This window comes from Myxine glutinosa, chromosome 13, assembly GCF_964187855.1.
Source record: "Myxine glutinosa chromosome 13, kmMyxGlut1.1, whole genome shotgun sequence".
Lineage (NCBI taxonomy): Eukaryota > Metazoa > Chordata > Myxini > Myxiniformes > Myxinidae > Myxine > Myxine glutinosa.
In genome coordinates this window covers 27,504,732-27,521,897 of record NC_136273.1, presented here as the reverse complement: position 1 = coordinate 27,521,897, position 17,166 = coordinate 27,504,732, and the positions used below count along the sequence as shown (strand labels likewise).

The following is a 17,166-nucleotide window of genomic DNA, read 5'->3' as shown; positions in this document are numbered from 1 at the left end:
TATTGATAGGCCAGATCTGCATCCAGACTTTAATCTTGATCAAATCAATTCATCCTTGTCTCACACCCAGCCTGTCCACAAAGTTTAATCCAAATCCGTCCATAACCTTTTGAAATATCATGCTTTATATAATTTTGGCCCTATCTCTTAATGGTGAAGAATCACGAAATTTTTTTATAGTATTTTGATCCAGATCTTCACCAAAGTTTAATCAATTTGTCCTTGTCACACACCCAATCTGTTCACAAACATACAAGAAGACGTCATGCAGAGCATGATTCTTGCAAAATCCACCCCCCCCCCTAAAAAAAGGTTGCCATTGATCCATCAATAGGATGAAAAGTGACGATTTTTCAGATGAAAATTGATGATTTTAGAAGTTTGACCTAGAGTTGACCTTTGACCTTTTGGCCTTAAAAATAGTTGTTTTCCCAATTCAGTGAGGCACTATGCAAATGCTGTTCAATTTTCTATTCAATCGGATGAAAACTGACGGTTTTTCAGATGAAAAGTGATGCTTTTGGAAGCTTGGCCTTGAGTTGACCTTTGACCTTTTGATCTCAAATAGTTGGTTTCCCAATTTAGTGACTCAATGTACAAATGCTGTTGAATTTTCAAGTCAATCGGATGAAAAAATGGCGATTTTAGAAATTTGACCTCAAAATCAATAGGCTTCTCAATTGTGATGACCTCGACAACTTGGTGAAGTTTCATGACGATTGGTTTAGAATTGTGACCTGTAGGCGAGTGACAAAGAGACAAACTAACAAGAAATATGTCGTGCATAGCATGATACTTGCGAAATCCCTAAAATAAGTTGTTGGCCTATGATGACCTCAAAAATAATTAGTGGTTGAATTCAGTGACCAGATATGCAAATCCTCTTCAAATTTCAAGTCAATCGGATGGAAATTGAGGATTTTAGAAATTTGACAAAGTTGGTGACCTTTGGCTGATGTTGACCTATTGATCTTTTGACCCCAAAAACAATAGGCTTCTTGCTTATGACCAGCTCTACCATTTGGTGAAGTTTCGTGAAGATCGGTTGAAAATGTGACCTCTAGGTGATTGACAAATAAATAGACAGAATAATGCACAAGACCAACCAATATACTTGAAAAAATTCGAGTTTCACAAGTAACAAACAGACAGAATAACAAATGCAACCCTTCGTGAATTTCAATTCAATCGGATGAAAATTGAGGATTTTAGAAATTCGACAAAGTTAGTGACCTTTGGCCTATGTTGACCTATTGATATTTTGACCTCAAAACAATAGGCTTCTAGCTTATGACCAACTCTACCATTTAGTGAAGTTTTGTGAAGATCGGTTGAAAATTGTGACCTGTAGGCGACTGCCAAACAGACAGAATAACGCACAAGACCAACCAATAAACTTGAAAAAAAAAGATTTTCGCAACTAACAAACAGACAGAATAACAAACGCAACCCACCAATATACTTGAAAAATCTTCGATTTTGCAAGTAACAAGAAACAAACAAGAAAAAGAGCAATCAGAGATTGCAAACCCTCACCAGGATGTATTTTCAGTGGTTTTTAAGGCTTTTGTGTTAAAACAAATATGGCGGCCGAACCACATGACCGATGACGTCATCATTATTTTTTTTCTAAATTAATTTATTCCTAGATTATGCTCAAGGAATTTCATCTTGATCAGATGTTTTGTACTTGTCGAATTATGACATCATAATGGTGGCACCGATGACATCATCATTAACATATTTTATTCCCCGATGTGGCACCGATGCACCGATGACAGTGGCACCGGTGGCACCGATGACATCATCATTAACATATTTTATTCCCCATGGAGAGTTCTTTACAATGAGCCATGTCTCATTTTTTTTTTATTAAGCGCTTTCCGAGGTATAGAGTTGCAAAGTTTTTCGTTGTTTGCAAGATGGCGGCCAAACCACGTGACCTATGACGTCATAATTATCATTAAAAAATTCTACAGGTGGAGTTGCACCTATGGTGAAAATTCCCTGTCAATGGGACAAACGGTTGCAGAGAAAATCGTATTTATTCTGTGCGGAAAAACAAATAGACAAACAAATAGACAAACAAACAGACAAACAAACTAGAAATCGGTCAGAGACCAAGGACTTGCCGGAATTAAAAATATGGCGGCCGAACCATGTGACCGATGACGTCATCATTATTTGTTTTCTAAACTAATTTATTCCTAGATTATGCTCAAGAAATTCATCTTGATCGGATGAAGTTTTGTACTTGTTGAATTATGACGTCATAATAGAGGCACCTATGACATCATCATTAACATATTTTATTTTCCATGGAGAGTTCTTTGCAATGAGCCATGTCTCTATTTTTTCAATTCAGCACTTTTGGAGATATAGAGGTGCAACGTTTTTCGGTTTTTCCAAAATGGTGGCCGAACCACGTGACCGCTGACGTCATCATTTTTTTTTTTCTCCACCGGTCTATGCTGACATGGCGCTCAAGAAATTGCATCTTGCTTGGATGAAGTTTTGTACTTGTCGAATTATCGAATTATGATGTCATAATGGAGGCCTTGGGCCTAGAGAGTTAAAAATTGGGCACAGTCTATTCCAGGGCAAGACAAATATGTGTGTAAAGTATGGCGATTCTATGTGCAACAATGTAGACGTAGTACTGCGCACAAACAGACAAACAGACAAACAGACAGACAGACCCGGACAGACAGACAAACCAACCAACCAACATACTTGCCGGAATATTTTCCGGCAAGTAACAAACGGACTCAAATGCAATACCCTCGCCTCTGGCTCTGGCGAGGGTAACAAGAAATACGTCACGTTGAGGGGGTTTGACGTCAGTTTTTTTCTCCACCTTACTCTAATAGTGTGCTCACATCTGTCCTGTGCTAGAACAAGGCCCAAACTACAGCATATGGTTTTGTTGTTTGTTGAAACTTTACCCTGAAAAAATTTAACCACAAGACAATATAATATATTGTATTGTAACCGATCATCAACCTGCGGTTAACTTAACGGTTGAGGTTGCTGGCTTAAGATTGCAAGGTCGTAAGTTTGACCCCCCATGCCAGCCGATAGCTCGCCTACTCTTCGTGAAGGACTCCATGGGACCTGTAACGTCAGCAGATTGGATACCCGTTTAACGTCCATCAGAGGACGGCACACACATCGATTAATTACCCATAATTATATATTTTTTAAAGGACAAAAGAAGGGAAGAGATCCATAGGGTGATAAAGAAAAGGGAAGAAGGGAATGAATAATTTGTGAACAGATGGAAACGAAGGGCTGGGAAGTGTCGGACTACCTCTGAGATGAGGGATGAGAGAGGGGTCAGAAATGTCAGAAGGTCAGAAATGGTCAGAATGTCTTGACATATTTCATGTGGAGATTACCCATTTCTCTTCACATTTTCAGGTATTGCGGAAAGAAGTCCTCGCAAGCCATGGCGGGCCCAGACCAGGATTTATCACGGAGATAAGGCCAGCAGGAGTTCCGGTCTGCACCAGGGTGCCCTTCGATCTAGCAGCAGTGATCGGTGATTGGATAAGCAATCCTTGTAACCCACAAAATAAGTCTTTTGTCATTCTACAAATCCTATTGCGGTTATTATTTGGCTGTTTATGGTCATGTTGTTTCCTGCTTCTAAGGTCAGTTCAAGAGACAAGATTAATTGCGACTGAAGGAACTGTTTTATACGGTGTTTCAAAAAAGTGGACTATTTGAGCGTTTTATTGTAGAAAAATTACAAAAGGTAGCAAGTTCAGTGATACATTGATGGAAAGCATACACCATGCCATTTTCAAATCACCCGTTCTACTGCTTGTAGTTGACATTTTCAATGCGTGCTCTGCCTCTGTTCAAACAGGCTTTGATCCTGACTCCGAAATTCTCTACAACTTGTCTACAAGTGGCTGGACTGAGATTCTGATGGTAGTCCTCCACCTTCTGCCTCAGGACAGCCAGCGTGTTGTGGAAAACCAATCAGGTCCACACAACGTTAGTCCAACTTGTGGTTTAATTCCATTTAGATCCTGACATCATCCTGTAATGCAGGAAATGCAATAAGTATACGATGTGGCATCACATGGGACCATTCATAACATTCAATGCAAGCAAGCTGGATATTCTATGCTGGCGTACCGTTAGCGAGTCTACCAGATGTAACGTGTCACAGGAGAAGTCTCGGAGCACCGTCCGCAGCAGCGGGTCTTATAGTCACGCCCCTAGCGGTGTCAACGAGCAGCGAGCATCACCCTGGGTTCAGTACGAATACGATTTCACTACATTCTCCCCCCCCCCCCCCCCCCCGTCAGAATTATACGGCGGTGCGGCTAGAAGCGAGCGAGCGTCAGCACGAACAGGGTGCGGAACATCAGTCGACCCAACCGTATCGGGCCGGGCGGCGAATTTCTCTGCCAGCACGCGTCTGAAATTCCCCGGGTACGGCATCACGTATCCCTGTGTCCCCGGCGTCGGAGGCGCCATCAGGGTCGGGTGACGAAGGGGGTAACTCCAAGTCGTCGGGCCCAGGTAGACCCGGCGAGGGGAGAGTCGGTAGACTTTCGGCGATGGGAGCGTCGGGAGAGGCCATAGTCTCATAGATGGGTTCGGTCGGTCCGTCCGATTCCCTACTCAGGTCGGCGACCCCGCATGGGGCAAGGTGACGGACGGAGACAGTAGTCTCACGGCCATCAGTCGTCATCACACGAGCATGCTCAGGATTAGCCTGGAGAATCTGCACTTTGTCCACTAGGGGGTCGTACTTGCTCGTGCGAACCGCCCGTTTAAGGTAGGCCGGCCCGGGCCCAGCGAGCCAACTGGGCAAAGACCGTATACACCCCGTGCTCCTGGGGTGGTGGAAAAGTCGCTCGTGGGGAGTTTGGTTGGTTGCCGTACACAGGAGAGCCCTGATCGAGTTCAACGCCGCAGGTAGCGACCAAGCCCATTTATCGAGGCCCCGGCCGAGGGTCCAGAGGTTGAGCATGACGGCCCTCCAGATAATCCCGTTGAAGCATTCGATCTGCCCATTAGCCTGGGGTCTGTACGGCGTGGTGTAACTAGAAGCAATGTTATTTTGGAGCAGATAGCCGCGCACCTCCTGAGACAAGAAGACCGCACCCCGGTCGGTATGGACATAGGCCAGGTACCCGAACATTGAGAATAAGTTCTGTAGGCATCGCATCACCGTGGCAGCAGTCATGTCCGCGCACGTATAAGCAAAGGGGAATCGCGAGTACTCATCGACGATAGTGAGCAGATAGCGAGAGCCGCTCGACACCGGCAATGGGCCCTTGAAATCCATCGCCAAGCGTTCCCACGGTCGCGTAGCCTTAACCAGAGTCCCCATGGGAGGGTTATAGAAACGCGGTTCGATTTCCGCGCAGATAGCGCAGTCGCGACAGATACGGCGGATATCGTCAATCGAGTATGGGAGATTGCCACACCGCACAAAATGAGCGAAACGCATTACGCCGGGATGGCCCGCAGTGGCATGCAGCACCCGTAGGCCCTCCAAGGAGGTGATACCCGCGCATCTAGCCGGTCGTGATAAGGCATCGGCGGCCCGGTTATCCTTCCCCGGGCGATATTTGATGGTGTAACAGAAGTCGGCGAGTTCGATACGCCAGCGAGTGATTTTCTCATTCTTAATGCGCTGGGCGTGTAAGGTGTCGTACATGAACGCAACGCTTTGCTGGTCCGTGATGATTTGGAAGCACCGCCCGAATAAGTACGGGCGCCATCGCCGAATAGACTCGACGATCGCATACGCTTCCTTTTCGACGGACGAGTGTCTCCGCTCAGCGGTGGTAAGAGTCCGTGAAAAGAAAGCCACGGGACGCCCCCCTTAGGAGAGGGTCGCCGCGATGGCCTGATCCGAGGCGTCACTTTCGAGGACGAAAGAGCCGCTCTCGTCGATTGTCGCCACGGCGGCTCGGGCGATGTCGGCCTTAAGGCCTTCAAAGGCCGCCAATGCGGCCGGACTCAGTGGGAAGGTGTCGCAGGCCACGAGGGGGCGAAGTTTCGCGGAGAAAATTTTGCACCCATTTGGAGTAATGGGCGAATAGTCCGAGGTCGCGCTTCAGGGACGCCCGATCACAGGGAGGGGCCATGTCGAGCAAAGGTCGCAGACGCTCCTTATCCGGAGCGACAGAGCCATGGGTCACGGTGTACCCCAGAAGATCTATCGTGCGTAGGGAGTATTGGCACTTATCCTCGTTCATAGTTAAGTGATACCTCTGCGCGACCTCAAGGAAGCGCTTCAGATTAGCATCATGGTGCCCTTGGTCATATCCACAAACCGTAAGATTATCGAGGTAGACGAAAACATCGGTTAAGTGCTCCTGCGCAATGAGGTCATCCATGGCCCTCTGGAAACAAGCGACCCCGTTCGTTACCCCAAAAGGCAATCACGTAAATTGGTACAACCGCTGCCCTGACTCAAAAGCGGTATAGATACGATCCGCCCTAAAGATAGGGATCTGGTGGTACGCACTACGGAGATCGAGAGTGCTATAGACCGAATACTGGGACACCTGTTGCACCAGCGCGTCCATCCCCGGAAGGGGGTAGGCATCCAGCTGTGTAAAGCGGTTAATCGTTTGGGAATAGTCGATTACCATGCGTCTGCGGTGGGCCTCGCTGCGCACCACCAAGACCTGGGCGCGCCACGGCGACCTGCTAGGTTCTATGATGCCGTCTTTCAGGAGCTGAGCCGTTTCGTCCGCAATGAATTGCATGTCTGCGCGAGAGTAGCGCCGTGATTTCACCGCGACAGGGGTACAGTCGGAGGTCAGATTGGGGAACAGCGAAAGCGGCTGGATGTCCATTTGCGCTAGGGCGCACACCGCAAGCGCGTCGTCCGCCCCCACAACAAGCGTGTCAGGCCCACCAAACTCCATTACCAGACGTCCATGCAGCTTAAGAAAATCGTGTCCTAATAGAATATCAGCACATAAAGCGGGTAAAACCATAAGGTGTACATCAGGAAAAACCCATCCCTTTAGCATGAGTTTCAATCGGCATTCCCCCTTCGTGCTGAGTCGAAGCCCCTGGGAAGCCATGAACATCCGTCTCGTAGACCTCCAGATCCGCCATCCATGCCTGAGCACAAGTCGCTGGTCGATAAAACTATCCGTAGACCCTGTATCCACCAAGGCCCGAACACAATGGCCTTCGACCATGAGGGGAATAAGGGCTTGAGCCAGGCCAGACGAGGCTGCTGGGAGTGGGACTGAACCCCCCGAATGGGTCGGACAAGCCTCGCGGGTGGATCCTATGCCAGCAGCAGTTTTGCGGTCGTGGCCGGAGTATGCGTTGTCCATGGGGAATCCATTAATGCCATCAGAGGGCTTTCCCAAGCATTCCGGTGTTTCGCGATTCAAAATCTGACAATTCTGACGGGAAAAGGCCTCCGTAGTATTTGAAAACGCCTTTTGACACTTTTGGCAGGAAAAGGCCTCCGTAGTATTCGAAATCGCCTTTTCCGGGGTGAGGGCCACCGTTAGCTCATGGACGACACGAGGAGAACGTTCCGCTGGGGCTTGGCGAGGCTTCAAAGCCCCTTGCGTGGCCCGGAGTTTGGTCAAGGACACGTACTTCGTGCCCGATTGAGGATGAGACTGTGGTGGCTGTCCGGTGACGCCCGCCAAGGACGTCTGAGCGCCCAGGGGCCCGCAGAGAGGGGCCCTCCCCTTCGAAGACGGGTAAGGCGCCGGGTTTCGGGCTCGGCTCGCAGGCTCCGCAATGAGCCCATTCAAGGTCGCCGCGACCGCGACCGCGCGATTCAATGAGCCGCGAGCCGCGTGCCGTTTTCCTGCACACTTTCGCGTAATGTCCCTTTTGCGAGCACAAATGGCATATAGCGTCTCGTGCCGGACACACGGGCCGGGCATGGCGTGGCCCCCCACAGAAAAAGCATGCGGCCCCGCGTAAGGCCTTGGGTCTGGCCGTAGCGGCAGCCGTCAGGACTGGGTCTTCCTCCGGAGCATCCCGGAGTTCCGCAAGCAGGTCCGCGTCCTCGGCGGTAGCACTCTCCGGCCGGGCGTGTAGTGTAGTGCCCGCCAAGAGGCGCGTGCGATCATAGGTGTTCGATTGCATCCGCGCTTCGGTGTATACTTTCCCTTGCTCGAGTGCCGTAGCGAAGGTCAGGTCGGTCTTCTCTAGGAGCTTGAGCCGTAGTTCCTGGGAGGAGACCCCTGCAATGAAGGCATCTAAAAGAAGATCATCCTGAGCCTGCGCGGGAGTCCGTGGCTCCTTGATGCTGTCCAGCAAGAGCTGCCGGAGCTCCTGGGCATAGTGGTCCATCGCCTCGTTGGGTTGCTGACGTCACGTTAGCAGCAAATATCGTGCATACACCGGGCTTTTTTCCTTTATGTACAACCGTTTGAGCTCCGCGATCGAGAGGTCATACATCGCGAATTGAGCGATGGAATTGTACACCTTGTAGTCGATTTTTGAATGAAGCGTTGCTAGCTTCGCGGCAGCCGTCGGTGCGGTCTCAGGCTCCTCGAAATGATTCTCCAATGTTCTGAGCCAGTGCTTCAGTTGCAAGCCACCATCCGGGGCTTGCGGGTCGGCGCAGAATACGGCAACCGCCAGCGTCTTGTTGCCAGCCATGTCGGTAGATATAAATGGAATTAAGTGTTGTGGAAAACCAATCAGGTCCACACAACGTTAGTCCAACTTGTGGTTTAATTCCATTTAGATCATGACATCATCCTGTAATGCAGGAAATGCAATAAGTATACGATGTGGCATCACATGGGACCATTCATAACATTCAATGCAAGCAAGCTGGATATTCTATGCTGGCGTACCGTTAGCGAGTCTACCAGATGTAACGTGTCACAGGAGAAGTCTCGGAGCACCGTCCGCAGCAGCGGGTCTTATAGTCACGCCCCTAGCGGTGTCAACGAGCAGCGAGCATCACCCTGGGTTCAGTACGAATACGATTTCACTACATTCTCCCCCCCCCCCCCCCCCCCCCGTCAGAATTATACGGCGGTGCGGCTAGAAGCGAGCGAGCGTCAGCACGAACAGGGTGCGGAACATCAGTCGACCCAACCGTATCGGGCCGGCCGGCGAATTTCTCTGCCAGCACGCGTCTGAAATTCCCCGGGTACGGCATCACGTATCCCTGTGTCCCCGGCGTCGGAGGCGCCATCAGGGTCGGGTGACGAAGGGGGTAACTCCAAGTCGTCGGGCCCAGGTAGACCCGGCGAGGGGAGAGTCGGTAGACTTTCGGCGATGGGAGCGTCGGGAGAGGCCATAGTCTCATAGATGGGTTCGGTCGGTCCGTCCGATTCCCTACTCAGGTCGGCGACCCTGCATGGGGCAAGGTGACGGACGGAGACAGTAGTCTCACGGCCATCAGTCGTCATCACACGAGCATGCTCAGGATTAGCCTGGAGAATCTGCACTTTGTCCACTAGGGGGTCGTACTTGCTCGCACGAACCGCCCGTTTAAGGTAGGCCGGCCCGGGCCCAGCGAGCCAACTGGGCAAAGACCGTATACACCCCGTGCTCCTGGGGTGGTGGAAAAGTCGCTCGTGGGGAGTTTGGTTGGTTGCCGTACACAGGAGAGCCCTGATCGAGTTCAACGCCGCAGGTAGCGACCAAGCCCATTTATCGAGGCCCCGGCCGAGGGTCCGGAGGTTGAGCATGACGGCCCTCCAGATAATCCCGTTGAAGCATTCGATCTGCCCATTAGCCTGGGGTCTGTACGGCGTGGTGTAACTAGAAGCAATGTTATTTTGGAGCAGATAGCCGCGCACCTCCTGAGACAAGAAGACCACACCCCGGTCAGTATGGACATAGGCCGGGTACCCGAACATTGAGAATAAGTTCTGTAGGCATCGCATCACCGTGGCAGCAGTCATGTCCGCGCACGTATAAGCAAAGGGGAATTGCGAGTACTCATCGACGATAGTGAGCAGATAGCGAGAGCCGCTCGACACCGGCAATGGGCCCTTGAAATCCATCGCCAAGCGTTCCCACGGTCGCGTAGCCTTAACCAGAGTCCCCATGGGAGGGTTATAGAAACGCGGTTTGATTTCCGCGCAGATAGCGCAGTCGCGACAGATACGGCGGATATCGTCAATCGAGTATGGGAGATTGCCACGCCGCACAAAATGAGCAAAACGCGTTACGCCGGGATGGCCCGCAGTGGCATGCAGCACCCGTAGGCCCTCCAAAGAGGTGATACCCGCGCATGTAGCCGGTCGTGATAAGGCATCGGCGGCCCGGTTATCCTTCCCCGGGCGATATTTGATGGTGTAACAGAAGTCGGCGAGTTCGATACGCCAGCGAGTGATTTTCTCATTCTTAATGCGCTGGGCGTGTAAGGTGTCGTACATGAATGCAACGCTTTGCTGGTCCGTGATGATTTGGAAGCACCGCCCGAGTAAGTACGGGCGCCATCGCCGAATAGACTCGACGATCGCATACGCTTCCTTTTCGACGGACGAGTGTCTCCGCTCAGCGGTGGTAAGAGTCCGTGAAAAGAAAGCCACGGGACGCCCCCCTTGGGAGAGGGTCGCCGCGATGGCCTGATCCGAGGCGTCACTTTCGAGGACGAAAGAGCCGCTCTCGTCGATTGTCGCCATGGCGGCTCGGGCGATGTCGGCCTTAAGGCCTTCAAAGGCCGCCAATGCGGCCGGACTCAGTGGGAAGGTGTCGCAGGCCACGAGGGGGCGAAGTTTCGCGGAGAAATTTTGCACCCATTTGGAGTAATGGGCGAATAGCCCGAGGCCGCGCTTCAGGGACGCCCGATCACAGGGAGGGGCCATGTCGAGCAAAGGTCGCAGACGCTCCTTATCCGGAGCGACAGAGCCATGGGTCACGGTGTACCCCAGAAGATCTATCGTGCGTAGGGAGTATTGGCACTTATCCTCGTTCATAGTTAAGTGATACCTCTGCGCGACCTCAAGGAAGCGCTTCAGATTAGCATCATGGTGCCCTTGGTCATATCCACAAACCGTAAGATTATCGAGGTAGACAAAAACATCGGTTAAGTGCTCCCGCGCAATGAGGTCATCCATGGCCCTCTGGAAACAAGCGACCCCATTCGTTACCCCAAAAGGCAATCGCGTAAATTGGTACAACCGCTGCCCCGACTCAAAAGCGGTATAGATACGATCCGCCCTAGAGATAGGGATCTGGTGGTACGCACTACGGAGATCGAGAGTGCTATAGACCGAATACTGGGACACCTGTTGCACCAGCGCGTCCATCCCCGGAAGGGGGTAGGCATCCAGCTGTGTAAAGCGGTTAATCGTTTGGGAATAGTCGATTACCATGCGTCTGCGGTGGGCCTCGCTGCACACCACCAAGACCTGGGCGCGCCACGGCGACCTGCTAGGTTCTATGATGCCGTCTTTCAAGAGCTGAGCCGTTTCGTCCGCAATGAATTGCATGTCTGCGCGAGAGTAGCGCCGTGATTTCACCGCGACAGGGGTACAGTCGGAGGTCAGATTGGGGAACAGCGAAAGCGGCTGGATGTCCATTTGCGCTAGGGCGCACACCGCAAGCGCGTCGTCCGCCCCCACAACAAGCGTGTCAGGCCCACCAAACTCCATTACCAGACGTCCATGCAGCTTAAGAAAATCGTGTCCTAATAGAATATCAGCACATAAAGCGGGTAAAACCATAAGGTGTACATCAGGAAAAACCCATCCCTTTAGCACGAGTTTCAATCGGCATTCCCCCTTCGTGCTGAGTCGAAGCCCCTGGGAAGCCATGAACATCCGTCTCGTAGACCTCCAGATCCGCCATCCATGCCTGAGCACAAGTCGCTGGTCGATAAAACTATCCGTAGACCCTGTATCCACCAAGGCCCGAACACAATGGCCTTCGACCATGAGGGGAATAAGGGCTTGAGCCAGGCCAGACGAGGCTGCTGGGAGTGGGACTGAACCCCCCGAATGGGTCGGACAAGCCTCGCGGGTGGATCCTATGCCAGCAGCAGTTTTGCGGTCGTGGCCGGAGTATGCGTTGTCCATGGGGAATCCATTAATGCCATCAGAGGGCTTTCCCAAGCATTCCGGTGTTTCGCGATTCAAAATCTGACAATTCTGACGGGAAAAGGCCTCCGTAGTATTTGAAAACGCCTTTTGACACTTTTGGCAGGAAAAGGCCTCCGTAGTATTCGAAATCGCCTTTTCCGGGGTGAGGGCCACCGTTAGCTCATGGACGACACGAGGAGAACGTTCCGCTGGGGCTTGGCGAGGCTTCAAAGCCCCTTGCGTGGCCCGGAGTTTGGTCAAGGACACGTACTTCATGCCCGATTGAGGATGAGACTGTGGTGGCTGTCCGGTGACGCCCGCCAAGGACGTCTGAGCGCCCAGGGGCCCGCAGAGAGGGGCCCTCCCCTTCGAAGACGGGTAAGGCGCCGGGTTTCGGGCTCGGCTCACAGGCTCCGCAATGAGCCCATTCAAGGTCGCCGCGACCGCGCGACCGCGACCGCGCGATTCAATGAGCCGCGAGCCGCGTGCCGTTTTCCTGCACACTTTCGCGTAATGTCCCTTTTGCGAGCACAAATGGCATATAGCGTCTCGTGCCGGACACACGGGCCGGGCATGGCGTGGCCCCCCACAGAAAAAGCATGCGGCCCCGCGTAAGGCCTTGGGTCTGGCCGTAGCGGCAGCCGTCAGGACTGGGTCTTCCTCCGGAGCATCCCGGAGTTCCGCAAGCAGGTCCGCGTCCTCGGCGGTAGCACTCTCCGGCCGGGCGTGTAGTGTAGTGCCCGCCAAGAGGCGCGTGCGATCATAGGTGTTCGATTGCATCCGCGCTTCGGTGTATACTTTCCCTTGCTCGAGTGCCGTAGCGAAGGTCAGGTCGGTCTTCTCTAGGAGCTTGAGCCGTAGTTCCTGGGAGGAGACCCCTGCAATGAAGGCATCTAAAAGAAGATCATCCTGAGCCTGCGCGGGAGTCCGTGGCTCCTTGATGCTGTCCAGCAAGAGCTGCCGGAGCTCCTGGGCATAGTGGTCCATCGCCTCGTTGGGTTGCTGACGTCACGTTAGCAGCAAATATCGTGCATACACCGGGCTTTTTTCCTTTATGTACAACCGTTTGAGCTCCGCGATCGAGGGTCATACGTCGCGAATTGAGCGATGGAATTGTACACCTTGTAGTCGATTTTTGAATGAAGCGTTGCTAGCTTCGCGGCAGCCGTCGGTGCGGTCTCAGGCTCCTCGAAATGATTCTCCAATGTTCTGAGCCAGTGCTTCAGTTGCAAGCCACCATCCGGGGCTTGCGGGTCGGCGCAGAATACGGCAACCGCCAGCGTCTTGTTGCCAGCCATGTCGGTAGATATAAATGGAATTAAGTGTTGTGGAAAACCAATCAGGTCCACACAACGTTAGTCCAACTTGTGGTTTAATTCCATTTAGATCATGACATCATCCTGTAATGCAGGAAATGCAATAAGTATACGATGTGGCATCACATGGGACCATTCATAACATTCAATGCAAGCAAGCTGGATATTCTATGCTGGCGTACCGTTAGCGAGTCTACCAGATGTAACGTGTCACAGGAGAAGTCTCGGAGCACCGTCCGCAGCAGCGGGTCTTATAGTCACGCCCCTAGCGGTGTCAACGAGCAGCGAGCATCACCCCGGGTTCAGTACGAATACGATTTCACTACACAGGGTTCGAGGTTTGTTGGTGTTAACCTGACCTTTGACAGCACCCCAAAATAAAAAAAATCCAATGGATTCAAATCCGGGCTGTGGGGCACCCACTCATGCCCTGTGCCCAGGCTGATGACATGATTTCCAAACAGCTGGTTGAGCAAGTCGATGGTTTCCCCTGCAGTGTGTGGTGGGGCACCGTCCTGCATGAACCATGCAAGTCTAAGTTGGTTTGGGGACAGTTGAGCAAGATCAGCGTGGAATCGGCACAAGACCTCGCGGTACTGCTCGCCGGTACTGCTCGCCGGTACTGCTCGCCGTTGACTGTCACCATATTACCATTGGCATCCTCAAACCGTCCTCAAACCAATACGGCCCCGGCATACCCCATCTGGCATTCAATGCACAGAAAAATGTGGACTTGGGGCTCTTGAGAGACATCTCAGACACCTCCTCAGGTGGCTCAGCACCCCAGAAGATGTTGTTCTGATTGTTGATAGCCCCATTCAAATGGAAGTGTGCTTCATCACTGAACCACAAGGAGTTGATCCGATTTGGGTACCTTTCCATTCAGTCACTGAACCAATCACACATTGTTACTCGTCTTGCCATGTTATTCAGAGTTAGTTTATTCCTTACTGATATGATGTAGGGGTAGAGCTTGAGTTCAGAAGTGAGAATGCGCCACACAGATGAGGCTGAGATCGCAAGTTCTCAGGAACGCCGATGGTGGGATTTCTTCGGACTTTTGATAGCAGAATCTCTCACAAGATCAATGTTCCCTCGGTCCTTGGTAACACTTGGTGGGTAGCAACTGTTCCCTTTATTTTGACATTTCACAATTCCATGTGCTTGGAAGTGCTCCACAAACTGCTGAATGCTCCCATTGGAAGGTCCATTACAGGTGTGAACATTGTATTACTGACAGTATCGTCGGCACTCCTACACAAAGGATTTTGTCTTAAACCACAAAGTAACGATTTTCACTTTTTGTTTCACTGTGAACACCATATTTGATGTAGGGTCTTACTGACTACTAGTTACAAAAGGCATACCACCACCACCACCACCATAAACTTCAAGAGGGAAGGGAATAGCATTAGAAACGACAGAATATCAGGCTGCTCGAATAGTCCACTTTTTATGAAACACCCTGCATGTTGCTTCATTCACCTTCAAGTTTTAATCAATCGTTCAGGACTGCTTGTTGATGTATGCTTTTTCAAAATGGCCGAACGTTAACGGGAAATGTTTTTTGTCCTTCTTTTAACATTAATCTTAAAGTTTGTTAGATTTTCCACTCTTTGAATGCCTTCCGAGACCGTTCCAAGACTTTTCGCTGTCTCTGCCATCTTGTCTCCTCACAGCCTTTTGTCGACCTTTGACCCCCCATACCAGCCTTTTCGCCACCTTTCCACAAGTTTGGATGGTGATTCTGATAAACAGACTGTGCCACAGACGTCTCCGTCTCTCACAGCAACATCCTTTCGTCTCTCCATGTCTTTCGATGAAGATACTGTTGACCTGAAATGAACATGCAACTCAAGCCTCTTATTTTCCCTTTTTCACCTTCTTTCATTCTCTCTGTCTATTTCTATCTTTATATCTCCCTGTCTCTCTCTCTCTCTCACTCTGTCTTTGAATGATTGGATGACCGTCAAACATAACTAAGGTTGTGGACACACATTGTTTGGAGAGGTTCTGGGATTGAAGGGGAAAAAACCTATATAATGCATCGTGACGAACTGAAAATCCGGATTATCATTGAATCAGGCAGAGGTTAAGCTGATATGAAGGAATGATTCTCTCCCTCTTCCCTCTTGTTGTTTTTTATCTTCTCTTCTTTCTCTCACTCTCCATCTCTCTCTCTATCTGTCTGGCTGCCACTCTCTCTCCACCTCTCTCTCTTTCTCTCTCCATCTCTCTCTCTCTTTCTCTCTCTCCCCCTCTGTCTGGCTGCCACACACACTCTCTCTATGGTTCTCTGTCTCTCTGTCTCTCTGTCTCTCTGTGTGTCTCTCTGTCTTGCTCTCTCTCTCTCTGTGTGTCTTCTGTCTTGCTCTCTCTCTCTGTGTGTGTCTTCTGTCTTGCTCTCTCTCTCTGTGTGTGTCTTCTGTCTTGCTCACTCTGTTTGTCATGCTATTTCTCTTTGTCTGTCTGTCACTCCTTCTGTGTCTGTGTCACTCCTTCTGTGTCTGTGTCACTCCTTCTGTGTCTGTGTCACTCCTTCTGTGTCTGTGTCACTCCTTCTGTGTCTGTGTCACTCCTTCTGTGTCTGTGTCACTCCTTCTGTGTCTGTCTGCCTGTCTCTCTGTCTGTCTCGCTGTCTCTTTGTTTCTCCCACTCTCTGTCACCTCCTTCTCCTCCCCCCTCTTTCCTTTAAAAGGAAACGGTTTATCTGTGATTCCATATGCACTGCTTTCTTTCAGCCTCATTGCCCGTCTTCCTTCCTTTTGTCACGTTTACTTCTTCTCCACAAAGCATGTCAAAGTTAGAAGCTTGGGTGCTTTGAGATTTAATGAGTTTCTTTTTAAAGTTTTTAGAAAGGAAAATCGAAGATGCACCAGGTTGCAAAATTATTCAAGTTTGCCCCATCGAACATTCCGCCGACTCTTACGAAGTATGGCACACTTGCACGTCATACAAAAAAGTTTTACTTTTGCCAAATGCAGCAAATTGCTTCCTTTCAAATCCACGTGAGGCCCAGCGCAACAGATGCAAATGATCGTTTGGGCCTTTTGCCTCTTGGCACACGTATGGCATAATATTTCGGGCATCCTGATAGTCATTCGTCGTCATTAATGACCATGTACTTGCAAAAGAGATTCGTGTGATTGAAAAATTGTCGCGCTGTGCCAAATAATATGGAGATTAACGTCCAGTTGGCACATGACAAATGCGATTCCGGTTTCCTGACTTCCACTCGCAATCAAACCATGGAAAACCAACTTGATTCTGTTCCGTTGAAGTTCTCAGATGCATTTGTGAAAGCACGACACCTTTACCCGCCACAATACCGTAGCAGATCTCCTCTTTTATTCCTATTCCCCAATATTTAGCATCGGACTCGCAACCTTCTCTCGTCTCGTAGTTTCTTCCTTCTCATTTTCCAATTCCTAAGAAGTTTACACTCTTTTCTTCCGTCGAAGACTGTTTTGTTTGAGAGTTACGAATCCGGTATCTTGCTCTTTTGCACCGTTTCATTTTTCAAATCCTGCTCCACAAATCTTCCATGTTCACCTACAGATATTGTCTCCTTCTTCAGTGTAGAAACCCACACAGTGCATTTTTCAAATCCTGCTCCACAAATCTTCCATGTTCACCTACAGATATTGTCTCCTTCTTCAGTGTAGAAACCCACACAGTGCATTTTTCAAATCCTGCTCCACAAATCTTCCATGTTCACCTACAGATATTGTCTCCTTCTTCAGTGTAGAAACCCACACAGTGCATTTTTCAAATCCTGCTCCACAAATCTTCCATGTTCACCTACAGATATTGTCTCCTTCTTCAGTGTAGAAACCCACACA

General features: G+C 50.4%; 1 protein-coding gene across 1 annotated transcript in view; it reads left to right on the top strand.

Annotated features, from left to right (window-relative positions):
* GARNL3 (GTPase activating Rap/RanGAP domain like 3) overlaps positions 1 to 16,959 on the top strand; it is a 156,175-nt gene extending 139,216 nt beyond the window's left edge. The window contains exons 28-29 of the mRNA XM_068134047.2: positions 3,421 to 3,541; positions 15,004 to 16,959. Coding sequence (XP_067990148.2) covers positions 3,421 to 3,541; positions 15,004 to 15,169 — 287 coding nt within the window. The 3' untranslated portion in view covers positions 15,170 to 16,959. The remainder of the gene's footprint in view (positions 1 to 3,420; positions 3,542 to 15,003) is intronic.
* Positions 16,960 to 17,166: the final 207 nt, after the last annotated feature.